This window comes from Ictalurus punctatus, chromosome 2 (genome assembly GCF_001660625.3).
Source record: "Ictalurus punctatus breed USDA103 chromosome 2, Coco_2.0, whole genome shotgun sequence".
Classification (NCBI taxonomy): domain Eukaryota; kingdom Metazoa; phylum Chordata; class Actinopteri; order Siluriformes; family Ictaluridae; genus Ictalurus; species Ictalurus punctatus.
In genome coordinates this window covers 21,013,120-21,040,341 of record NC_030417.2, presented here as the reverse complement: position 1 = coordinate 21,040,341, position 27,222 = coordinate 21,013,120, and the positions used below count along the sequence as shown (strand labels likewise).

The 27,222-nt window shown below is 39.0% G+C and overlaps 2 protein-coding genes across 4 annotated transcripts; both read left to right on the top strand.

Moving 5' to 3' along the window:
• The first annotated feature begins 449 nt into the window (after positions 1-449).
• On the top strand, positions 450-11,172 carry LOC128628847 (uncharacterized). The gene is made up of 5 exons (XM_053673816.1): positions 450-811; positions 4,956-5,480; positions 5,560-5,595; positions 7,029-7,127; positions 7,280-11,172. Exons 1-5 carry the CDS (start codon positions 795-797, stop codon positions 8,211-8,213), a joined length of 1,611 nt encoding a protein of 536 aa, XP_053529791.1. The 5' UTR covers positions 450-794; the 3' UTR covers positions 8,214-11,172.
• On the top strand, positions 10,811-26,170 carry LOC128628844 (uncharacterized). Of its 3 annotated transcripts, none has more exons than XM_053673810.1 (5): positions 10,811-10,894; positions 19,954-20,478; positions 20,558-20,593; positions 22,027-22,125; positions 22,278-26,170. In XM_053673810.1, the coding sequence occupies exons 1-5, from the start codon at positions 10,833-10,835 to the stop codon at positions 23,209-23,211; spliced, it is 1,656 nt and encodes a 551-aa protein (XP_053529785.1). In that variant the 5' UTR covers positions 10,811-10,832; the 3' UTR covers positions 23,212-26,170. The 3 variants fall into 3 exon arrangements, with proteins under 3 accessions (XP_053529785.1, XP_053529781.1, XP_053529788.1); XM_053673806.1 differs by having other exon boundaries at positions 20,555-20,593; XM_053673813.1 differs by lacking the exon at positions 10,811-10,894 and adding an exon at positions 15,446-15,809 and having other exon boundaries at positions 20,555-20,593.
• Positions 26,171-27,222: the final 1,052 nt, after the last annotated feature.

The following is a 27,222-nucleotide window of genomic DNA, read 5'->3' as shown; positions in this document are numbered from 1 at the left end:
GGTACAGAAAACTAGTTTACATATTTACATGTATTGCCTCATTCCTTTATAGGATAACTCTTCTGTACATTGTTTTTACTAAAACAGATATTAATTATCTATATGAAGTGTATTGTCACACAGACTATACAGAATATATAGTAATGCATCAGAAGCCTAATTCGATCCACACACCCTTGCTGATTCTCATGTGTATGTCTAAGAACACTTCCATTTTACTGTTTGTCAGAAGGAGTAAACATGAGGCATGTTTTTATTTTTCCTGTGTGTGCTACAAATGAATCTCCTATAAATAAATCTGGAGTTTTAACAGATTCTGTGTTTTAACTCTGTGGTGTGGTGATAGCTCACAGAACAGAAAGTGAAACTTCACTATTCACTTTACGGGCTTATCACTTGGTTTGTCCACATATAGATAGTTTGTGTACATTTAGAAGAAAATGATAAAGTCAATGATTTTCTTTGTGGTTATGTTACCCATAATCCCAGTTGTTGAGAAAACCCAGTTGTTCAGAAAAGAGCAGAATCTGAAAACATTTTAACAGCTTTAAAGTCTGAAATTTTGTCAGCATGAGCACAGGGGAGGAGTCATTTCTTCTCATTCTTAATTCTTTCCTGTTAGAGTCAGAGAGCTGAGTTGGATGATGAGGTAGTTTTTGAAGTTTTGTTTAGCACTGAAAGGTAATAAAAGTTGCTTATTTTTCCTCGGCAAGTTACAAACATACACTGCAAGTTGAAGGGATACATAGTTGGGGAATATCAAATTTACAGGAAAATCTACAGCTTTGACTCAAATGGATTCCACAATCAGGTTGGTGATTTAAGTTATTGTTAATAGAACAAAAGTTTGTCCATCACCACACTGTAACCATTTGTACTGTTTGTACTGTAGCTGATTCAGCATTTCAGAAAATAATTCAGACTTTAGAGGTAAAATTAGGAACAGCAGTACATGGAATTTTCATCTCTGTTCTGTAATATACTGTACTTGTGTTCACACCATAAAAATTGTATTTGTCCTAAAGATCTAGGGTATGCTCCGTGCAGATTATATCATTTGAAGTCGAGGTTAGTCTTTTTATGCGGAAAGTTATACACACTGAAGAGCATGAATAGAAATTTGCAGGATTTACCTGTACCCTGTTACAGGAGTATCAGATTTCTTTTGTAAAAACTTGTACAAACAATTTATGAATAAATCCATTTGTATCGAGCTTGCTAAATGAGGCCTGTTCTCAATGATATTTTAAATGTGTGGCTGAATGAAATCACAAATTTTACAGTCTTCATTTTTGTTTGCTTACATTTTTGTATAATGTTTTTGTTGAAAACAAACAGCTGCTCCCTTTCAAAGGGAACTTCGACGTTGCGTTTAGCATAACACTATGGGAAGCGCCTCTTGCGCATGACTGGTATCTGAAGCTTGTGTAAAATCATACCTATTTATAGGCCTGCCATGATCAGGTGACGTGGCAGTTACGCATTTTGCCTGATATAAATATGGCACCTGGGAACCGCGCCATCAGCCTTTTTATTATCTTCAGTGAAAGACTGCATGTCGGTTGTTTGTGTAAAGAAACAAAAAGACGCTTCATTTCCTCGCTATCTTTTCTCAAAAGCTCAGAACTTTTCTATCCCTTTAAAAAAAGAGAAGAAACAAAAAAGGAATGAGCGAGAGAGAAAAATATGAGTGAGAGAATTCAGGAAGTGTGTTACGGCTTGCTCCCGTTTCATCATGGGGAATAGTGCACACTTTCTGGGTGAAGTGTTTAGGAGTGTAGCATGCGATGGCAGCTCGAGAGGCTGTGAATGGTAATGCCTACATTAAGCAGCTCGGCTCGTGACTCGCGCTCTTCTCGGAAGCCGAAGCGATTTGGGCCGGAGCTAGCCGTCTCAGGTTCGGGGGACCTCTTATGGATCCAGAAGAGGAGCTGGAGACGAACGCTGTTCAATCTCTTGCTCCGTCTTCCGGGTCCGGCTCCCCGCTGGATTTTGGCTGGAGCTTGCGTCGCGACTCCTCCTTCCGCTATGGAAAGTCAAAAAGGAAAATAAAAACACACAAAAATAATAGTAATAATTCCTCTCTGACTCTGAGGAGCCAGAAGGACGTGCTAAAAACTGAGAGCAGAATATAAAGAGCTGCTTGAAATGATTACTAAGGCTGGATGAGCCTTTTTCTCCCCAGTGAAAGTAAATCCCTCACACTTCAGAAAACTCCCCTTTTTTCCAGAAGTGCATGACAAAATATCAGGCTTCTGGGGGAAAACCCTGCATATGCTGTATTTATAACCCCACAATGTTGGATTATTCGGCCATTGTGGGGAATGAACGGCATGGCTATTTAGCTATGCTGAAGGGGGAGTAGGCGCTTGCGAGCTACCTCTCTCCATCGATGGCAGGTAATTGGGGGGCCGGCTTTGCCATCAAACCACCGGGTAAGTTCACCGTGGCATTGGTGGGCAAGGCCTATGCGGTAGTAGTCTTGCTTGTGGGTCACTCCAGACAATGACAGTGTTGCAGGCCTACCAAGCAGACCTGCTGAGTGAGCTCGACATATGGTGGCATTCAGCCAATTCCTTACCTGTTGTGTCGAGCTCACCCAGGCATCCACGAGTGGAGCCCGGGCCAGTGCTAAAGCGAGGGAGACCCAGAAGGCGAGTATGGCAGCCCACCAACCCCTGCAGACAGCCAGGGGAACCGGGCAGCCACAATTAAGGCCTACTAATAGGCCTGATCTAAGAATGGTCATAAAGGCCAAGCAGGCAAAGAAGAGTGGTCCTGAGGGGCCGTGGAGGGACGAGTAAGGGGACATGAGGTTTTTAGGGCAGCTAGCCCCCAGTGCTACTGTAGGGCCTCCCCTAGCCAAGGCGGTCCCTAAGTTTTCAGTGTTCTCTGGTCAGTGAGCTGTCACAGGGCAACGAAAATTTGATGCTTTCCCTCCAATAGATTGTGGAATAGTTAACGTCACTAAAAGACCATCGGGCAGCGTGGAAACTACTGCCAAATGTGTCTCCATGGGTTCTGTCTACTTAGAGCAGATAGAACAATAGAGCACCATCCACAAGGAAATTGTATGCATTCAAGTGGCAGCTTTTTGTCTTGTGGTGTGAGGAACGTGAGCTAGACCCAGTGAACTGTGCAATAGCTACAGTCCTGGAGTTCTTACAAGAACGTTTCTCAGTGGGGTGGGCTCCTTCTACAATCAGGGTTTACGTGACCACCATTTCAGCCAGCCATGCCCCTGTTGATGGAGCCTCTGTGGGACAACATCCTCTAATTTCGAGGTTCATGCGTGGTGTCAGGCGGCTGAGGCCCATCTGCAGGCCGCGCATACCTTCCTGGGACCTTTCTGTGGTCCTGGAAGGTCTGTCAGGAACCCCATTTGATCCCTTAGGGTCAGCCTCTGAGAAGCTTCTGACTCTAAAGGTAGCTCTTCTGTTGGCCCTCACATCTCTCAAGCGAGTAGGAGAACTACAAGCTCTCCCATAGTATTATGCTAAATGCAACATCGAAGTTCCCTTTGAAAGGGAATGTCTGGGTTACGCATGTAAGCCAGTTCCCTGAAAAGGGAATGAGATGTTGCCTAGCTTTGTCATACCAGGGCAGGCCTGTGAACGGCATCTTTGCTTCAGCTAATAGAGGCTGATGGCGCGGTTCACAGGTGCCATATTTATATCACGCGACGCGCTTAATTGACACGTTACCTAATCATGGCAGGCCTATAAATAGGCATGATTTTGCACAAGCTTCAGATACCAGTCACACGCGAGAAACGCTTCCCATAGTGTTATGCTGTCTCGTTCCCTTCTCAGGGAACAGGGTTACATGCGTAACCCAGACGTTTTGTGGAGAACAGGATTAGGCAGGATCTTTTGTTTGCATAGAACAATAACACAAAAATGTGTTCAGATGTGGTACAGAAAATTAGATTGCAGATTTATAAGCACTGCTTCATTCCTGTAGTTCATACTGAGAGAATAAGGAAATATATAATTATAGCAGGCTTTTCCTGTTCATCCAGAATGTGGAAAAATAGTCTTAGTATCTTACTTCAACCTTATTTCATATTCTGTAAACATCTTCATACATCAAATCAGTAAGATTTTATTTTTTGAGTAATCATCACAGGGTTGTACAGTGTCCGTTGTACACATCCCTGTGAATGAGCTGTTACTATAGAAACGATAAGATATTAGAATGAGCGCATTAATAAAACCCTGTGATTTGCAGCTGCACTTCTGTCAGAGCTGCTGCTATAGAAAACGAATAAATTCTACAGTGTTTTGGAAGGAATAAAGTTATTAAATATAAATGCTTTATTAAGCTTTACAGATTACTGAATATTTCAATAAGGATAATAACGGCTCCGAACTAACATGAATTGGTCCAAGAACTAACATGAATGGTTCCAAGGGCTTTTTCTTTTTCTTTTTATCTGCTGCGAACAGGAAATAGAAAACACTTTCAAAAAATACATTCAAAATTTGAGGAGATGATGCCCTCTGGTGGCGTTGCAAGGAATTGACTGTGGCTGGTGTGACCCACAGGCACTTACAAGCTCTGCTGTTTACCATTTACCCTATAGCCTTGGCATCACTTCTATGCCTTTAATACAATTTTATTAACCAGTTTTAGTCCAGGGACAGAGAAGTGTCTCTTTAACTGATGAAGAAAAGATCACTGTCCACTTGTTGCATATTAAGTCACATAGTGTCACATATTATACAATATGAAGTGTGTAATGACTTGAACATTTATTGGATCAGAGGTCATATGGTAGACTTGTGGTAGAAAAAGGAATAAGTAATACAACATAAAGTCATAAATGTGTCACAAAGATTATTAATTAAAATACATAAATGGACATAAAAGTTTAGAAAATGATCACAGAGTCAGAGGCAAATAGTTTAATGCTTTAGGAATAGTGTTAATTATTATTATTTTTTAAATCACAGAGAGAAACTGGAGGAGCAGCTGGGCGAGTACATCTTAGACACTCTCAAATACACTGAAACTGTGAAGGAGTTTTGTGACGGAAAATCTGAATGGACCTCACAGAGAAAGACTGAGCTCGATAAAATGACAGGCATCAAGGCCAAGGCTGAGGACAAGAACCAGACTTGGGGACAGTACATATGGAAAAGCCTGACAAATGTTTCCAGTAGGCCAGAGCTGGAGAAGGAGCTAGAAGAAGTTCTTAACAACACTTTAGAAGGCCTGGAGAAACTCCAACATTTCCTGGATGCAGTGGAGAAGCTAGCAGTCACCTCACTGCATGTCTTCATGGATGATAGTTTCAATTCCATGTCAGTACCTTCAGTGATCTTTGCAGCCAGAATCATGTCTCCACGCCTCATCCACTTCAAGAGAGATGCAAGAGCGTTCTTCCTGCCGAGTCTCAGCAATGTAGAAGTCCTGGTCGTCCAGCTGGAGAAATACATCCGCATCACTCAGCAGATCGTTGAGAAGATGGAGGAAGGGTATTGAACATATCCTGATTTCATGTAGTATTATAGTCACTCCAAAATACATCTGATTAATTGTGTTTTTTCTTAGCAGATCCAGGAGTGTATCTGGTTCTGGGGGTGTTCATGAGTAAGTATCATCCAGGCAGGGGCTTTTCTCCTTTATTGTTTCTTTGATAAATAATTTATAGTTTAAGGGATTAGGAGTGTTAAAATGAGCAGCGCATGTTCTAATCATGCTTGCAGTCTCTTGGGAATTTCAAATTCTTAAGGTATCTAAGAAGAAACTATAAAAAACCCACCAACTGGAGTGAGAAGAAAAGTGAAAGTGCTGGGAAAAAAGAAGGGTTTGGGGCTTTTATAGGTGGAAAGTGAAGAACAGAACAAGTTGAAGATATTGAAGTAAAGAGTTCCAGAATTTGGGGGCCATGACACTACATACACTGCATACAAACATAAAACATCACAGAATGTGATCAGGGCCAGAGAGCTGAGAGACAGATGAAAAGGGAGAGGATTGAAGAAGAGCCAAAAAGGTGCAAGGATCCACAGCCCTGATTTTGCAGGTGGAGATAATCCCTTATTTTTTGTGGCATTTGTGATCAGCAACACCAATCAGAGGCCCAGGAACAGAGGTGATGTGTACACCAGTAGAACAAATTAAATCCAGCATGTGACCATGAGAGTGAATGTGAAAATCAACATGTTTTGTCAGGCTAAAACAACTGAGCACAGACAAAAGCTCAATGCAGAACTAGCATCCACATAGTGGATGTGCTATATATTATAGTGCCCAAGCACAATCATAGCTGGACATACAGAATTGGCAAGAGGAAGTAATTTAATGAATTCAGCTTGAATATTTATATAAATTAAGTTTTAAGGCTAAAAACCCAAATGATGCTATTTCATGGACAATTCAGTGGCTAACGTTAAGTGTACTGTAAACTGTAAACAGCAGTCAGGCCACCACCTTTTCCGTGGAGCCTGAGCTTAGCTGTATAACTATAGCCGTTGGGTGACATCAAATTTAGATGGAGATAGTAGCCAGATTATAATTAATAATCACACCAAGTTTTCTATGTTGCTTGTAAGCTTACCGAATGAAGCTTAAGCTTAACCAGTAGAGAGCTAACTATGGATTTTTAATTAATTAATTAATTTATTTATTTTTAAATTTTACAGCATTTAGCAGAGGCTCTAATCCAGAGCGACTTCCATTTACATTATACATGTAATGTTCATGTACATTATACATCTGAACAATTGAGGGTTAAGGGCCTTGCTCAGGGGCCCAACAGTGGCAGTTTGGCGGTGCTGGGATTTGAACTCACAACCTTCTAAGCAGTAGTCTAACACCTTAACCAAAGCCTGGCTAATTTATCTTTACTGGTAAATTGTGAGTAATGGTGCACCCATAGTTTTATGTATCTATATCTCTAGAACTTTTCTGTCTGAATTTCCCATGGGTCAGGTTTGGGGGAAGTAGAATGCACATCCTGATGACAGCATATGACAGTGACCATGGTTTAGATGTTTAACATCACATGTATTATGTTACAGATGGAAAAACAGGAACTTTTCACGAAACTTGATTTTGAACATGAGTGAGGAGTCTGCGCAGGATCTGTATGACCATTTACTCCAGCTAACCAAAATCAGGTAAAAGCATTTCCTTTCATTTAATTTTCAATTAATTTTATTTCTGAATGGTGGCTTTCGCATTTTATATTCAAGATTTTTATCAGAAGATTTTGAAATTGATGTTTGAAATGGACAAATTTGCTATTGTATTTCAAAATCTTTTCTTATAGGATGGATGAGTCATTCAGGATGAATTTCCTATTCAATGTGAAGGCAGCAGACTTCATTAAGCTATTCACTGAGCGCCACACCAGAATGTTTGAGTTCCTGTCTGATTTAGAGAAGGCTGCGGTTCAGCTGGACAAGATGAAGAAGGGCTCCAACATCTCCACTGTGGCTGGCAGTTCAGTCAGTATTGCAGGAGGTGTTTTGTCCATCGTAGGTTTAGCTCTCGCTCCCGTCACTGCAGGCACATCTTTGGCCCTCACACTCACAGGCGTTGGTCTCGGAGTCACCAGCGGCGTTAATGGCATTGTTACAGGCGTCACTGAAATGGCAGTCAACAGTCATCAAATGAAAAAAGCCAACAACATCTTCATCAGGTTTATGGAAGATGTGCAGAAGATCCAAGGTTATATGGAAGAAGTTGCCAGAGTTGAGGGTCCTATAGCAAGTGTACATGGAGTTACCGTAGCTTTTGTGAAACTGGCCGCTCGTGCTAGAGCAGTAGGCAAAGGTATTGATGCTATAGTGGATGGAGTTTCAGCTGTAAAAGTTCTCAGAAGTGAGGAGGTGATTGCAAAGGCAGTTAATATGGGGCTTCAGGAAGCTAATGCAGGTCGGAGCATCCCAAAACTGGCTGCAGATCTTCCTGACATTGGGCAGCTGGCTAAAGGAACTCCTCTGGCCATTTCAAAGTCAGCCAGGGCGGGGCTCGTTACTTTAAATGCCCTCTTTATTGGTGCAGATATTTTTTCCATTGTTAACAGTGGCATTAGTCTGACCAAAGGCAGCAAAAATGAAGAAGCCCAGCTCATTCACTCCAGATCAGTTCTGTGGTGCATAGAGGTGAAGGCATGGGAGAAGATCTATAACCATCTGTGTAAAGGAATCACGGGGTTTTACAAGAATCTAGAAATTCTTGAACAGCCTCTCTACTTTTAAAGAACAAATTTGACCAAAATACTGACCTGGCAGTGAGGGTGATTATATTTTTTAAGCAATAATTTAATCTTAAAATTAATTCAGCTTAAACTGGTGATTTTAGTAACAGTGTATAACAGTAACAACTAACAATAGCAGTGACAGAAAAATAATAATAACAGAAAATAATAACGTAAATCCCAAACATATGTAATAATTTTTAAAAAATGTTTAAACAAAAATAAAAGAGAATGTACAAAATTAAAGTAATATCAAACTAATGCAATTTTTAAAAAAAACTCATATATAAATTATGTTATAGAAATCCGATGCACACATAGACATGGTAAAATGTTATTTACATGCAGTAGAGTTGGAATTTGTTTAGCATGATGTCTAGATTTAAATTGTACAAAAATAAAGCTATACAGAGGCTTGGGCTGTGCCAAAGTATCACTAAAATTCCAGAGGCAATTCTGCCTTCTATATTCTTGAATGAATATTAATTTTCCATTAAAATCTTTCGCATTTATAGACTTCAGGAAAAAATTATGTTTTCAATGAAAGCAGAGTAATGTGTAATCAGAGCATTTGTACAGTTTTAGAAAGTAAAATTTGCATTGTATGTTTAAAAACATTATTATTGTATCATATTCAGGTTTCATTTCGGTGAGTGAGTTAAAATGTGTCATGCCAGAGATCAAAATAAACTGAATAAACATGATAAAAGACACAAATTGTTAATAAATTAGTAATAATTGTACTGAAATTCCTGAAATGTTCCATTTTTGGAAATAAAAGCTTTACATTATAACATTCTACTCCCCCACTTTCTATATTGTCTGAGCCTGTTTAATTCCATTTGAATTCTATACTCATTAATTCACTTTTAAAATGTTCTCTCATATTTGATTTTAATACAGTGTCCTCCACTAATATTGGCACCCTTGGTAAATAAGAGCAAAAAAAGGCTGTGAAGAATTGGCTTTATTGTTTAACCTTTTGAGCTTTTGTTTAAAAAACCACAAAAATTCTCTGCTCTCATACATATCAAATTAAAAAAAAAAAAAAACCCACAGGTTTATCCCCAAAAATATCTTTGTCTTGAAAGACAAATGAGTCCTTCATTACAGAAGACTTCACCTCACACCATTGAACCAGTTGAGGTGCATAACCTTCAGACAACTGACCTCCCAAGGCCAGTTGCTTGGCATCCATGAACAGCAGATTCCATAAGTGTCATCGAGGAAATTCTCCAAAATGGTAGAGGGGACCAACAAGCAGCAACCACACCACATCCAGGCTCCCATGTGAGTAACGCAACCACTTCCGCTGACCCAGAAGTGATTCCTCAAAAAAATATGATGGTTCTTCAGGCAAATGCAAAAAGGTTTCCTAATGTAATATGAGTTTCTCTTTGTTAGTGCTCTTGTGTATTTTTCCAGAGATTTATATAAAATCTGACAGGTGCTAAGCAAAGCTGACATGTTTAACTCCATGCTGATGTATCAAACCTATGCAAATTTTGAACAAGAATAATGTAAAGCATTCAATCACCTGGAAACGGGAAGTGATAGAGAGAGACTGTTGACACTGAAACCATGTAAACAGTCTCCTAATGATTTTGCATTTCCTACTTTGGTTGCAGTGAGCCGGTGGAATGAAACAGTGTTGAAAACCGTGTTTCCAAAAGGCCTCAGTGACACCATTAATTTTGCGGTATAATTTTTTTACATTGTATTTTTCACTTTTTTCACTTATTTTTCACCCCTTCTCTCGCATTTTTCATTTTCTCAAAGAATGCTTTTATTTTTTAGTTTAAAGATAGAAAGCAGAGGCCATCACTGTCAAATCTGCCTAAAATAATCTCCACAAAGCTTTGACTAAGGTAAACAATGGCACCATGGCAAACATTCAGATTGTTCAGTGTGTTGAGTGCAGGATTTTTTGTTATTCTTCCTCTGTTGTTAGTACTTGTGCTAAGTGTATTGTTGGCTCAAATTTAGCCTATTACCCAAAAACATTTAAAATTCAACTTAGAAGCCAATACTCACATCTACCTCTGAGACCAGTTGGAGATAGAAAAAATACACCAGCCATGAGTGAGAAGAAGCAAGGGTCCAGCTTTATTGTTCCATTCCACCACACGAGAGCCACACCGATGAGAATTCTCAGAAGTGATCCCAATACCCTGAGCTTAAGCTCCAGTATTTATACTGTATTTACACACTAAATAACCCATATGTTTCAAGAAGACTATGATCTCACTACCAATAGGGTTAAAAAAGAGCTCATTTACCTTACTCTTATGTTCCAGAAAAGGGCTATTTCACTTACACATAGAATTGAAACCAGGGGTTTTAATTTACACATAAAATCAGAACCCAGGCATTTCTAATAACCCAGAAAATAAAAACCCAGAGTTTCTAGTTACTCAGAGGATCAGAAACCAGAATTTTCAGTTACCTTAGGGCATCAGAAACCAGAATTTTCAGTTACCTTAGGGCATCAGAAACTTCACTTTTCAATTACCCAGAGGATAGAACGTGGACAAGACTAAACAACCTAGAGGGACCTTGGTCTTATCGTTATCTCGAGGGGGGCAGTTTGACCCAGCCACCCTTATAACTGGCTCTCTTCATGGTTCTCTTAAAATTAAGGCCTTCCTTGCGAGACGAGAATCTTCACCATCTGAATCATGAGTAAGTTATATTTTCCTGTATTTCTAGTTTTTATTTTCAGATTTACTCTATATCTCTTATTATATATGCTGCTTGAAAAACCGGTTTACTGTACTTCCTACTTCTTAATAAAATTTTTATAAAAAGTATATATATATATATACCTTTTATTATAAGACATTACCCTTATAATATCTTAATATTCCTTTTTATTATTCTTATAAAGTTATAATAGTATGTGTGAGAGAGATGGTGTGTGTGTGTGTTATGTCTACTTGCCCGCCCTTGACTGTACGAGGGTGTGTGTGTGTGTGTGTGTTTTAGCCCTCCTCAGCTCAGCTCGTATACCTCTTTTTGACTTTTTTGACTATTACTGCTCTTAAAGATCTTTAAAGTGTAATTCCAATTTGTCAATGTCCGCCTAATCCCGCTTCTATGTGTTTAGGTGCCCGTCTTTTCTTCTTCTCCCCTTTGCTGGATGCTAGGTCTCCCTTATGTTTATTTTATGACATTTTTTATCCACAACAGTATATTAGTGAGTTTTGGAAGATTGCAGCATTAGAGGTCCACATGCAGACTCTAGACAGGGTTAGTGAGAGTGAGAGCAGCATAGTTTCTGTAGGGGAAAGTCTGGATGTCTCAGGCAGAAATAGCAATCCCCCAACTCCGGCATTAGAGCCCTCACAGTGGTTGAATGGGTGATGACTCAGTGGTATAATCGCAAAGCCAAAGCTAATGCTAAGGTTCGCCCATGGGAGGACCACTTCTCTCCGCTTCATGTGTCTAACAGGTTTGCTCTCCTCATTTATATTTGGTAATATTGTAAACCTAATAAGTATGTCTGAGTAATTCTCTGAAGCATGTGGAGTTTATGTGATGATTTAGAATAGGTGAGTTTGCAGGTTTTAATTCCAACCAATCAGGAGACACACCTGGTTCCACTCATTTTAATTATCTAGCCTTATGTAATATGACATATGTAATATATTTTTTTTAATGTTTAAACAAAAATAAAAGAGAATGTACAAAATTAAAATAATATCAAACTAATGCAATTTTTTAAAAAACTCATATATAAATTATGTTATAGAAATCCGATGCACACATAGACATGGTAAAATGTTATTTACATGCAGTAGAGTTGGAATTTGTTTAGCATGATGTCTAGATTTAAATTGTACAAAAATAAAGCTATACAGAGGCTTGGGCTGTGCCAAAGTATCACTACATTTCCAGAGGCAATTCTGCCTTCTATATTCCTGAATGAATATTAATTTTCCATTAAAATCTTTCACATTTATACAGACTTCAAGAAAAAATTATGCTTTCAATGAAAGCAGAGTAATGTGTAATCAGAGCATTTTTACAGTTTTAGAAAGTAAAATTTGCATTGTATGTTTAAAAACATTATTATTGTATCATATTCAGGTTTCATTTCGGTGAGTGAGTTAAAATGTGTAATGCCAGAGATCAAAATAAACTGAATAAACATGATAAAAGACACAAATTGTTAATAAATTGGTAATAATTGTACTGAAATTCCTGATATGTTCCATTTTTGGAAATAAAAGCTTTACATTATAACATTCTACTCCCCCACTTTCTATATTGTCTGAGCCTGTTTAATTCCATTTGAATTCTATACTCATTAATTCACTTTTAAAATGTTCTCTCATATTTGATTTCAATACAGTGTCCTCCACTAATATTGGCACCCTTGGTAAATACGAGCAAAAAAAGGCTGTGAAGAATTGGCTTTATTGTTTAACCTTTTGAGCTTTTGTTTAAAAAATCACACAAATTCTCTGCTCTCAAAAAAAAAAAAAAAAAACAGGAACAGAAAGAGTCTCAATCTTGTGGACCCTAGGGGAAATATATTTGTAACATCTAGCAACCAGAAGGCAGCCTCCCCTGAATATTGAATCACTTCTTCTGTTGAACTGCTATAAAAAGCACATAAACTTGAACTTCCATGCTAAGCCTCACAATTTGCCAGGAAAATCATGTGAGTTCTAAACCGTGTTTTCAAATTCAAATTCAGTTCAAATTTTATTGGGCACACACATAACTCTACACAGTACAAAACCCAGTCAGTGTAGCATGGATCCATTGATGTATCGTAACTGATGTTGAAGGCAACTGGCAGTTATCATCAAAATAATTCAACAAAAATAACTTCAAGACTTTTCGATCAGGCTCTCTGGTCTCACCTAATGTATTCCCCACCAAAAGCTCATGTTGTGGTATTAGCTTTGAAAACTGAAGCACTGAGGCATGTGTTTATCCATCTGTTCTGCAATGTCATTCACATCTACCTCTGTGAACAGGTTGGTAATAAATGCTGTGCAGGCTCTGCGCAGACAGGCCGGCTCGTTCTCTGTTTATACACCAACACAATTCAATTATTTATATGATTTTATTTGTCTTAATTTAGGGGTTTGTGTTGGCTCCTTTTCTTGATACTTTTTCAGTTTATTATTCTTTAATTAATGCCAATAAAATAAAATGACAGATTTTCACTAAATGTTCTGGATTGTGCTCCGAGTCCCTGACTGAGTGAACTAGCATGAGGATGTGTGTTTGTCGCGATTCCAAAGCTCTTCTATAAGTGGCTCTGGATAAGGGTGTCTGCTAAACGCTGTAAACCTAATAAACATAAACAGTTTAAATGTAATGTACGTAATGGAGGTTAGGACGGATACAAGTGCAGATAATATTATACGAGAGACAGGCAGATAAATCCAAATCGTGAAACATGGTCATTAACAGGCAAAGGTCAGGTGATTGGCAAATGGGTTTAAACGAAGCAAAACAGAATCGAAGAACGAGGGTGTGAACAAGATCAAAACTTTCAACCATGAAACGAGGAACAAAGGCTCGGTACACAGACAACTCACGCAATACTTAGCGCTGAGCAGTGAGTCACGAGGGGTTTACTAAACATAATCGGGGTGAAACACAAAACAACTGGGACTAATGACACATAAGGAAAACAACCAATGACAATACAGGGGCGGAGACAGGATAGAAATCCTAACAAAATACACGTGTCAAAAGTAAACAAAGTCAATGTCACTGACAAACCCGGAAGCGAAACCTTCAGGTTTTAGAGCGCGCCGCGTGCTCCAGCGCTTTGGTGAGGGGAAATCGTGACACACATTATATTCCAAAATACACACAGCTGTTTTGTGGTTTGGTGGGGTTTTGTGTGCATAAGTGAATACCGTAAATATGACTGGTTCAGGTGTGGTATAGAAAAGTAGATTTACAAGTACTCTCTCATTCCTTTAGTTCATACTGAAACTAAAGTTATAACTACAGCAGATGTTCCTGTTCATCCAGAACTCAGGCTGTGGATAAATAACAATCTCAGGCTCAGTCTCTCAGTTCAATCGTATTTCATATTCTGTAGACATTTTCATACATCGGTCTGTAAGATCTGGAGTAATCATTACAGATTTCAGTTCCCTGCTTTTACACAGCTAATTTAGCCAAATCTGAACTGAACATTTACAGGTAGAGACTGAAAGTGTTTCCATATGCTTTATACTGAGTATTAATCACCCTTTATACTCTGATGGGATGTTTCTTACTTTACAGATATCAACACCAGCACTGCTGCAGCTGATCCACTCATACTTGCACAATAAACACAATCATAACAATGTCAGTGTTGTACTGAGAATAAACCACTGCATACAGATATAGGGTAAATGGATCTCATAAACAGGCTCCTCAGTGTGTCTTGCATTGGGCCCAATTTCATCCTCATTTCTCTTCTCACCGGTGGCATGATAAGGACAAAACTTGATGAGTTACTGTTATCACTGCAAAGTTGATTATTTTCATATAACAGCACATCTCCAAGTATTTCACTTCTCTTATACCACAGCAATTTGCCAACAGTTTGACAAAACATTTCGTTGACAAGCATCCCAGTTACACCAGCTGCCAAATCACAGCCGTGCTGATGTTCAGTATAACCGCAGCCTTGCTTGTGTGATTTTGCTTAAATGTAATTTAGTGTATAGTTTAGAGCCACAGCACAAGTTTCTGCATTGCTGTTTGATAGAAAACCTGGATTAGCTGGGGCTTTTGTGAACGTAAAAAAAAAGTTTGGGTGTGGTACAGAAAACTAGTTTACATATTTACATGTATTGCCTCATTCCTTTATAGGATAACTCTTCTGTACATTGTTTTTACTAAAACAGATATTAATTATCTATATGAAGTGTATTGGTCACTCAGACTATACAGAATATATAGTAATGCATCAGAAGCCTAATTCGATCCACACACCCTTGCTGATTCTCATGTGTATGTCTAACAACACTTCCATTTTACTGTTTGTCAGAAGGAGTAAACATGAGGCATGTTTTTATTTTTCCTGTGTGTGCTACAAATGAATCTCCTATAAATAAATCTGGAGTTTTAACAGATTCTGTGTTTTAACTCTGTGGTGTGGTGATAGCTCACAGAACAGAAAGTGAAACTTCACTATTCACTTTACGGGCTTATCACTTGGTTTGTCCACATATAGATAGTTTGTGTACATTTAGAAGAAAATGATAAAGTCAATGATTTTCTTTGTGGTTATGTTACCCATAATCCCAGTTGTTGAGAAAACCCAGTTGTTCAGAAAAGAGCAGAATCTGAAAACATTTTAACAGCTTTAAAGTCTGAAATTTTGTCAGCATGAGCACAGGGGAGGAGTCATTTCTTCTCATTCTTAATTCTTTCCTGTTAGAGTCAGAGAGCTGAGTTGGATGATGAGGTAGTTTTTGAAGTTTTGTTTAGCACTGAAAGGTAATAAAAGTTGCTTATTTTTCCTCGGCAAGTTACAAACATACACTGCAAGTTGAAGGGATACATAGTTGGGGAATATCAAATTTACAGGAAAATCTACAGCTTTGACTCAAATGGATTCCACAATCAGGTTGGTGATTTAAGTTATTGTTAATAGAACAAAAGTTTGTCCATCACCACACTGTAACCATTTGTACTGTTTGTACTGTAGCTGATTCAGCATTTCAGAAAATAATTCAGACTTTAGAGGTAAAATTAGGAACAGCAGTACATGGAATTTTCATCTCTGTTCTGTAATATACTGTACTTGTGTTCACACCATAAAAATTGTATTTGTCCTAAAGATCTAGGGTATGCTCCGTGCAGATTATATCATTTGAAGTCGAGGTTAGTCTTTTTATGCGGAAAGTTATACACACTGAAGAGCATGAATAGAAATTTGCAGGATTTACCTGTACCCTGTTACAGGAGTATCAGATTTCTTTTGTAAAAACTTGTACAAACAATTTATGAATAAATCCATTTGTATCGAGCTTGCTAAATGAGGCCTGTTCTCAATGATATTTTAAATGTGTGGCTGAATGAAATCACAAATTTTACAGTCTTCATTTTTGTTTGCTTACATTTTTGTATAATGTTTTTGTTGAAAACAAACAGCTGCTCCCTTTCAAAGGGAACTTCGACGTTGCGTTTAGCATAACACTATGGGAAGCGCCTCTTGCGCATGACTGGTATCTGAAGCTTGTGTAAAATCATACCTATTTATAGGCCTGCCATGATCAGGTGACGTGGCAGTTACGCATTTTGCCTGATATAAATATGGCACCTGGGAACCGCGCCATCAGCCTTTTTATTATCTTCAGTGAAAGACTGCATGTCGGTTGTTTGTGTAAAGAAACAAAAAGACGCTTCATTTCCTCGCTATCTTTTCTCAAAAGCTCAGAACTTTTCTATCCCTTTAAAAAAAGAGAAGAAACAAAAAAGGAATGAGCGAGAGAGAAAAATATGAGTGAGAGAATTCAGGAAGTGTGTTACGGCTTGCTCCCGTTTCATCATGGGGAATAGTGCACACTTTCTGGGTGAAGTGTTTAGGAGTGTAGCATGCGATGGCAGCTCGAGAGGCTGTGAATGGTAATGCCTACATTAAGCAGCTCGGCTCGTGACTCGCGCTCTTCTCGGAAGCCGAAGCGATTTGGGCCGGAGCTAGCCGTCTCAGGTTCGGGGGACCTCTTATGGATCCAGAAGAGGAGCTGGAGACGAACGCTGTTCAATCTCTTGCTCCGTCTTCCGGGTCCGGCTCCCCGCTGGATTTTGGCTGGAGCTTGCGTCGCGACTCCTCCTTCCGCTATGGAAAGTCAAAAAGGAAAATAAAAACACACAAAAATAATAGTAATAATTCCTCTCTGACTCTGAGGAGCCAGAAGGACGTGCTAAAAACTGAGAGCAGAATATAAAGAGCTGCTTGAAATGATTACTAAGGCTGGATGAGCCTTTTTCTCCCCAGTGAAAGTAAATCCCTCACACTTCAGAAAACTCCCCTTTTTTCCAGAAGTGCATGACAAAATATCAGGCTTCTGGGGGAAAACCCTGCATATGCTGTATTTATAACCCCACAATGTTGGATTATTCGGCCATTGTGGGGAATGAACGGCATGGCTATTTAGCTATGCTGAAGGGGGAGTAGGCGCTTGCGAGCTACCTCTCTCCATCGATGGCAGGTAATTGGGGGGCCGGCTTTGCCATCAAACCACCGGGTAAGTTCACCGTGGCATTGGTGGGCAAGGCCTATGCGGTAGTAGTCTTGCTTGTGGGTCACTCCAGACAATGACAGTGTTGCAGGCCTACCAAGCAGACCTGCTGAGTGAGCTCGACATATGGTGGCATTCAGCCAATTCCTTACCTGTTGTGTCGAGCTCACCCAGGCATCCACGAGTGGAGCCCGGGCCAGTGCTAAAGCGAGGGAGACCCAGAAGGCGAGTATGGCAGCCCACCAACCCCTGCAGACAGCCAGGGGAACCGGGCAGCCACAATTAAGGCCTACTAATAGGCCTGATCTAAGAATGGTCATAAAGGCCAAGCAGGCAAAGAAGAGTGGTCCTGAGGGGCCGTGGAGGGACGAGTAAGGGGACATGAGGTTTTTAGGGCAGCTAGCCCCCAGTGCTACTGTAGGGCCTCCCCTAGCCAAGGCGGTCCCTAAGTTTTCAGTGTTCTCTGGTCAGTGAGCTGTCACAGGGCAACGAAAATTTGATGCTTTCCCTCCAATAGATTGTGGAATAGTTAACGTCACTAAAAGACCATCGGGCAGCGTGGAAACTACTGCCAAATGTGTCTCCATGGGTTCTGTCTACTTAGAGCAGATAGAACAATAGAGCACCATCCACAAGGAAATTGTATGCATTCAAGTGGCAGCTTTTTGTCTTGTGGTGTGAGGAACGTGAGCTAGACCCAGTGAACTGTGCAATAGCTACAGTCCTGGAGTTCTTACAAGAACGTTTCTCAGTGGGGTGGGCTCCTTCTACAATCAGGGTTTACGTGACCACCATTTCAGCCAGCCATGCCCCTGTTGATGGAGCCTCTGTGGGACAACATCCTCTAATTTCGAGGTTCATGCGTGGTGTCAGGCGGCTGAGGCCCATCTGCAGGCCGCGCATACCTTCCTGGGACCTTTCTGTGGTCCTGGAAGGTCTGTCAGGAACCCCATTTGATCCCTTAGGGTCAGCCTCTGAGAAGCTTCTGACTCTAAAGGTAGCTCTTCTGTTGGCCCTCACATCTCTCAAGCGAGTAGGAGAACTACAAGCTCTCCCATAGTATTATGCTAAATGCAACATCGAAGTTCCCTTTGAAAGGGAATGTCTGGGTTACGCATGTAAGCCAGTTCCCTGAAAAGGGAATGAGATGTTGCCTAGCTTTGTCATACCAGGGCAGGCCTGTGAACGGCATCTTTGCTTCAGCTAATAGAGGCTGATGGCGCGGTTCACAGGTGCCATATTTATATCACGCGACGCGCTTAATTGACACGTTACCTAATCATGGCAGGCCTATAAATAGGCATGATTTTGCACAAGCTTCAGATACCAGTCACACGCGAGAAACGCTTCCCATAGTGTTATGCTGTCTCGTTCCCTTCTCAGGGAACAGGGTTACATGCGTAACCCAGACGTTTTGTGGAGAACAGGATTAGGCAGGATCTTTTGTTTGCATAGAACAATAACACAAAAATGTGTTCAGATGTGGTACAGAAAATTAGATTGCAGATTTATAAGCACTGCTTCATTCCTGTAGTTCATACTGAGAGAATAAGGAAATATATAATTATAGCAGGCTTTTCCTGTTCATCCAGAATGTGGAAAAATAGTCTTAGTATCTTACTTCAACCTTATTTCATATTCTGTAAACATCTTCATACATCAAATCAGTAAGATTTTATTTTTTGAGTAATCATCACAGGGTTGTACAGTGTCCGTTGTACACATCCCTGTGAATGAGCTGTTACTATAGAAACGATAAGATATTAGAATGAGCGCATTAATAAAACCCTGTGATTTGCAGCTGCACTTCTGTCAGAGCTGCTGCTATAGAAAACGAATAAATTCTACAGTGTTTTGGAAGGAATAAAGTTATTAAATATAAATGCTTTATTAAGCTTTACAGATTACTGAATATTTCAATAAGGATAATAACGGCTCCGAACTAACATGAATTGGTCCAAGAACTAACATGAATGGTTCCAAGGGCTTTTTCTTTTTCTTTTTATCTGCTGCGAACAGGAAATAGAAAACACTTTCAAAAAATACATTCAAAATTTGAGGAGATGATGCCCTCTGGTGGCGTTGCAAGGAATTGACTGTGGCTGGTGTGACCCACAGGCACTTACAAGCTCTGCTGTTTACCATTTACCCTATAGCCTTGGCATCACTTCTATGCCTTTAATACAATTTTATTAACCAGTTTTAGTCCAGGGACAGAGAAGTGTCTCTTTAACTGATGAAGAAAAGATCACTGTCCACTTGTTGCATATTAAGTCACATAGTGTCACATATTATACAATATGAAGTGTGTAATGACTTGAACATTTATTGGATCAGAGGTCATATGGTAGACTTGTGGTAGAAAAAGGAATAAGTAATACAACATAAAGTCATAAATGTGTCACAAAGATTATTAATTAAAATACATAAATGGACATAAAAGTTTAGAAAATGATCACAGAGTCAGAGGCAAATAGTTTAATGCTTTAGGAATAGTGTTAATTATTATTATTTTTTAAATCACAGAGAGAAACTGGAGGAGCAGCTGGGCGAGTACATCTTAGACACTCTCAAATACACTGAAACTGTGAAGGAGTTTTGTGACGGAAAATCTGAATGGACCTCACAGAGAAAGACTGAGCTCGATAAAATGACAGGCATCAAGGCCAAGGCTGAGGACAAGAACCAGACTTGGGGACAGTACATATGGAAAAGCCTGACAAATGTTTCCAGTAGGCCAGAGCTGGAGAAGGAGCTAGAAGAAGTTCTTAACAACACTTTAGAAGGCCTGGAGAAACTCCAACATTTCCTGGATGCAGTGGAGAAGCTAGCAGTCACCTCACTGCATGTCTTCATGGATGATAGTTTCAATTCCATGTCAGTACCTTCAGTGATCTTTGCAGCCAGAATCATGTCTCCACGCCTCATCCACTTCAAGAGAGATGCAAGAGCGTTCTTCCTGCCGAGTCTCAGCAATGTAGAAGTCCTGGTCGTCCAGCTGGAGAAATACATCCGCATCACTCAGCAGATCGTTGAGAAGATGGAGGAAGGGTATTGAACATATCCTGATTTCATGTAGTATTATAGTCACTCCAAAATACATCTGATTAATTGTGTTTTTTCTTAGCAGATCCAGGAGTGTATCTGGTTCTGGGGGTGTTCATGAGTAAGTATCATCCAGGCAGGGGCTTTTCTCCTTTATTGTTTCTTTGATAAATAATTTATAGTTTAAGGGATTAGGAGTGTTAAAATGAGCAGCGCATGTTCTAATCATGCTTGCAGTCTCTTGGGAATTTCAAATTCTTAAGGTATCTAAGAAGAAACTATAAAAAACCCACCAACTGGAGTGAGAAGAAAAGTGAAAGTGCTGGGAAAAAAGAAGGGTTTGGGGCTTTTATAGGTGGAAAGTGAAGAACAGAACAAGTTGAAGATATTGAAGTAAAGAGTTCCAGAATTTGGGGGCCATGACACTACATACACTGCATACAAACATAAAACATCACAGAATGTGATCAGGGCCAGAGAGCTGAGAGACAGATGAAAAGGGAGAGGATTGAAGAAGAGCCAAAAAGGTGCAAGGATCCACAGCCCTGATTTTGCAGGTGGAGATAATCCCTTATTTTTTGTGGCATTTGTGATCAGCAACACCAATCAGAGGCCCAGGAACAGAGGTGATGTGTACACCAGTAGAACAAATTAAATCCAGCATGTGACCATGAGAGTGAATGTGAAAATCAACATGTTTTGTCAGGCTAAAACAACTGAGCACAGACAAAAGCTCAATGCAGAACTAGCATCCACATAGTGGATGTGCTATATATTATAGTGCCCAAGCACAATCATAGCTGGACATACAGAATTGGCAAGAGGAAGTAATTTAATGAATTCAGCTTGAATATTTATATAAATTAAGTTTTAAGGCTAAAAACCCAAATGATGCTATTTCATGGACAATTCAGTGGCTAACGTTAAGTGTACTGTAAACTGTAAACAGCAGTCAGGCCACCACCTTTTCCGTGGAGCCTGAGCTTAGCTGTATAACTATAGCCGTTGGGTGACATCAAATTTAGATGGAGATAGTAGCCAGATTATAATTAATAATCACACCAAGTTTTCTATGTTGCTTGTAAGCTTACCGAATGAAGCTTAAGCTTAACCAGTAGAGAGCTAACTATGGATTTTTAATTAATTAATTAATTTATTTATTTTTAAATTTTACAGCATTTAGCAGAGGCTCTAATCCAGAGCGACTTCCATTTACATTATACATGTAATGTTCATGTACATTATACATCTGAACAATTGAGGGTTAAGGGCCTTGCTCAGGGGCCCAACAGTGGCAGTTTGGCGGTGCTGGGATTTGAACTCACAACCTTCTAAGCAGTAGTCTAACACCTTAACCAAAGCCTGGCTAATTTATCTTTACTGGTAAATTGTGAGTAATGGTGCACCCATAGTTTTATGTATCTATATCTCTAGAACTTTTCTGTCTGAATTTCCCATGGGTCAGGTTTGGGGGAAGTAGAATGCACATCCTGATGACAGCATATGACAGTGACCATGGTTTAGATGTTTAACATCACATGTATTATGTTACAGATGGAAAAACAGGAACTTTTCACGAAACTTGATTTTGAACATGAGTGAGGAGTCTGCGCAGGATCTGTATGACCATTTACTCCAGCTAACCAAAATCAGGTAAAAGCATTTCCTTTCATTTAATTTTCAATTAATTTTATTTCTGAATGGTGGCTTTCGCATTTTATATTCAAGATTTTTATCAGAAGATTTTGAAATTGATGTTTGAAATGGACAAATTTGCTATTGTATTTCAAAATCTTTTCTTATAGGATGGATGAGTCATTCAGGATGAATTTCCTATTCAATGTGAAGGCAGCAGACTTCATTAAGCTATTCACTGAGCGCCACACCAGAATGTTTGAGTTCCTGTCTGATTTAGAGAAGGCTGCGGTTCAGCTGGACAAGATGAAGAAGGGCTCCAACATCTCCACTGTGGCTGGCAGTTCAGTCAGTATTGCAGGAGGTGTTTTGTCCATCGTAGGTTTAGCTCTCGCTCCCGTCACTGCAGGCACATCTTTGGCCCTCACACTCACAGGCGTTGGTCTCGGAGTCACCAGCGGCGTTAATGGCATTGTTACAGGCGTCACTGAAATGGCAGTCAACAGTCATCAAATGAAAAAAGCCAACAACATCTTCATCAGGTTTATGGAAGATGTGCAGAAGATCCAAGGTTATATGGAAGAAGTTGCCAGAGTTGAGGGTCCTATAGCAAGTGTACATGGAGTTACCGTAGCTTTTGTGAAACTGGCCGCTCGTGCTAGAGCAGTAGGCAAAGGTATTGATGCTATAGTGGATGGAGTTTCAGCTGTAAAAGTTCTCAGAAGTGAGGAGGTGATTGCAAAGGCAGTTAATATGGGGCTTCAGGAAGCTAATGCAGGTCGGAGCATCCCAAAACTGGCTGCAGATCTTCCTGACATTGGGCAGCTGGCTAAAGGAACTCCTCTGGCCATTTCAAAGTCAGCCAGGGCGGGGCTCGTTACTTTAAATGCCCTCTTTATTGGTGCAGATATTTTTTCCATTGTTAACAGTGGCATTAGTCTGACCAAAGGCAGCAAAAATGAAGAAGCCCAGCTCATTCACTCCAGATCAGTTCTGTGGTGCATAGAGGTGAAGGCATGGGAGAAGATCTATAACCATCTGTGTAAAGGAATCACGGGGTTTTACAAGAATCTAGAAATTCTTGAACAGCCTCTCTACTTTTAAAGAACAAATTTGACCAAAATACTGACCTGGCAGTGAGGGTGATTATATTTTTTAAGCAATAATTTAATCTTAAAATTAATTCAGCTTAAACTGGTGATTTTAGTAACAGTGTATAACAGTAACAACTAACAATAGCAGTGACAGAAAAATAATAATAACAGAAAATAATAACGTAAATCCCAAACATATGTAATAATTTTTAAAAAATGTTTAAACAAAAATAAAAGAGAATGTACAAAATTAAAGTAATATCAAACTAATGCAATTTTTAAAAAAAACTCATATATAAATTATGTTATAGAAATCCGATGCACACATAGACATGGTAAAATGTTATTTACATGCAGTAGAGTTGGAATTTGTTTAGCATGATGTCTAGATTTAAATTGTACAAAAATAAAGCTATACAGAGGCTTGGGCTGTGCCAAAGTATCACTAAAATTCCAGAGGCAATTCTGCCTTCTATATTCTTGAATGAATATTAATTTTCCATTAAAATCTTTCGCATTTATAGACTTCAGGAAAAAATTATGTTTTCAATGAAAGCAGAGTAATGTGTAATCAGAGCATTTGTACAGTTTTAGAAAGTAAAATTTGCATTGTATGTTTAAAAACATTATTATTGTATCATATTCAGGTTTCATTTCGGTGAGTGAGTTAAAATGTGTCATGCCAGAGATCAAAATAAACTGAATAAACATGATAAAAGACACAAATTGTTAATAAATTAGTAATAATTGTACTGAAATTCCTGAAATGTTCCATTTTTGGAAATAAAAGCTTTACATTATAACATTCTACTCCCCCACTTTCTATATTGTCTGAGCCTGTTTAATTCCATTTGAATTCTATACTCATTAATTCACTTTTAAAATGTTCTCTCATATTTGATTTTAATACAGTGTCCTCCACTAATATTGGCACCCTTGGTAAATAAGAGCAAAAAAAGGCTGTGAAGAATTGGCTTTATTGTTTAACCTTTTGAGCTTTTGTTTAAAAAACCACAAAAATTCTCTGCTCTCATACATATCAAATTAAAAAAAAAAAAAAACCCACAGGTTTATCCCCAAAAATATCTTTGTCTTGAAAGACAAATGAGTCCTTCATTACAGAAGACTTCACCTCACACCATTGAACCAGTTGAGGTGCATAACCTTCAGACAACTGACCTCCCAAGGCCAGTTGCTTGGCATCCATGAACAGCAGATTCCATAAGTGTCATCGAGGAAATTCTCCAAAATGGTAGAGGGGACCAACAAGCAGCAACCACACCACATCCAGGCTCCCATGTGAGTAACGCAACCACTTCCGCTGACCCAGAAGTGATTCCTCAAAAAAATATGATGGTTCTTCAGGCAAATGCAAAAAGGTTTCCTAATGTAATATGAGTTTCTCTTTGTTAGTGCTCTTGTGTATTTTTCCAGAGATTTATATAAAATCTGACAGGTGCTAAGCAAAGCTGACATGTTTAACTCCATGCTGATGTATCAAACCTATGCAAATTTTGAACAAGAATAATGTAAAGCATTCAATCACCTGGAAACGGGAAGTGATAGAGAGAGACTGTTGACACTGAAACCATGTAAACAGTCTCCTAATGATTTTGCATTTCCTACTTTGGTTGCAGTGAGCCGGTGGAATGAAACAGTGTTGAAAACCGTGTTTCCAAAAGGCCTCAGTGACACCATTAATTTTGCGGTATAATTTTTTTACATTGTATTTTTCACTTTTTTCACTTATTTTTCACCCCTTCTCTCGCATTTTTCATTTTCTCAAAGAATGCTTTTATTTTTTAGTTTAAAGATAGAAAGCAGAGGCCATCACTGTCAAATCTGCCTAAAATAATCTCCACAAAGCTTTGACTAAGGTAAACAATGGCACCATGGCAAACATTCAGATTGTTCAGTGTGTTGAGTGCAGGATTTTTTGTTATTCTTCCTCTGTTGTTAGTACTTGTGCTAAGTGTATTGTTGGCTCAAATTTAGCCTATTACCCAAAAACATTTAAAATTCAACTTAGAAGCCAATACTCACATCTACCTCTGAGACCAGTTGGAGATAGAAAAAATACACCAGCCATGAGTGAGAAGAAGCAAGGGTCCAGCTTTATTGTTCCATTCCACCACACGAGAGCCACACCGATGAGAATTCTCAGAAGTGATCCCAATACCCTGAGCTTAAGCTCCAGTATTTATACTGTATTTACACACTAAATAACCCATATGTTTCAAGAAGACTATGATCTCACTACCAATAGGGTTAAAAAAGAGCTCATTTACCTTACTCTTATGTTCCAGAAAAGGGCTATTTCACTTACACATAGAATTGAAACCAGGGGTTTTAATTTACACATAAAATCAGAACCCAGGCATTTCTAATAACCCAGAAAATAAAAACCCAGAGTTTCTAGTTACTCAGAGGATCAGAAACCAGAATTTTCAGTTACCTTAGGGCATCAGAAACCAGAATTTTCAGTTACCTTAGGGCATCAGAAACTTCACTTTTCAATTACCCAGAGGATAGAACGTGGACAAGACTAAACAACCTAGAGGGACCTTGGTCTTATCGTTATCTCGAGGGGGGCAGTTTGACCCAGCCACCCTTATAACTGGCTCTCTTCATGGTTCTCTTAAAATTAAGGCCTTCCTTGCGAGACGAGAATCTTCACCATCTGAATCATGAGTAAGTTATATTTTCCTGTATTTCTAGTTTTTATTTTCAGATTTACTCTATATCTCTTATTATATATGCTGCTTGAAAAACCGGTTTACTGTACTTCCTACTTCTTAATAAAATTTTTATAAAAAGTATATATATATATATACCTTTTATTATAAGACATTACCCTTATAATATCTTAATATTCCTTTTTATTATTCTTATAAAGTTATAATAGTATGTGTGAGAGAGATGGTGTGTGTGTGTGTTATGTCTACTTGCCCGCCCTTGACTGTACGAGGGTGTGTGTGTGTGTGTGTGTTTTAGCCCTCCTCAGCTCAGCTCGTATACCTCTTTTTGACTTTTTTGACTATTACTGCTCTTAAAGATCTTTAAAGTGTAATTCCAATTTGTCAATGTCCGCCTAATCCCGCTTCTATGTGTTTAGGTGCCCGTCTTTTCTTCTTCTCCCCTTTGCTGGATGCTAGGTCTCCCTTATGTTTATTTTATGACATTTTTTATCCACAACAGTATATTAGTGAGTTTTGGAAGATTGCAGCATTAGAGGTCCACATGCAGACTCTAGACAGGGTTAGTGAGAGTGAGAGCAGCATAGTTTCTGTAGGGGAAAGTCTGGATGTCTCAGGCAGAAATAGCAATCCCCCAACTCCGGCATTAGAGCCCTCACAGTGGTTGAATGGGTGATGACTCAGTGGTATAATCGCAAAGCCAAAGCTAATGCTAAGGTTCGCCCATGGGAGGACCACTTCTCTCCGCTTCATGTGTCTAACAGGTTTGCTCTCCTCATTTATATTTGGTAATATTGTAAACCTAATAAGTATGTCTGAGTAATTCTCTGAAGCATGTGGAGTTTATGTGATGATTTAGAATAGGTGAGTTTGCAGGTTTTAATTCCAACCAATCAGGAGACACACCTGGTTCCACTCATTTTAATTATCTAGCCTTATGTAATATGACATATGTAATATATTTTTTTTAATGTTTAAACAAAAATAAAAGAGAATGTACAAAATTAAAATAATATCAAACTAATGCAATTTTTTAAAAAACTCATATATAAATTATGTTATAGAAATCCGATGCACACATAGACATGGTAAAATGTTATTTACATGCAGTAGAGTTGGAATTTGTTTAGCATGATGTCTAGATTTAAATTGTACAAAAATAAAGCTATACAGAGGCTTGGGCTGTGCCAAAGTATCACTACATTTCCAGAGGCAATTCTGCCTTCTATATTCCTGAATGAATATTAATTTTCCATTAAAATCTTTCACATTTATACAGACTTCAAGAAAAAATTATGCTTTCAATGAAAGCAGAGTAATGTGTA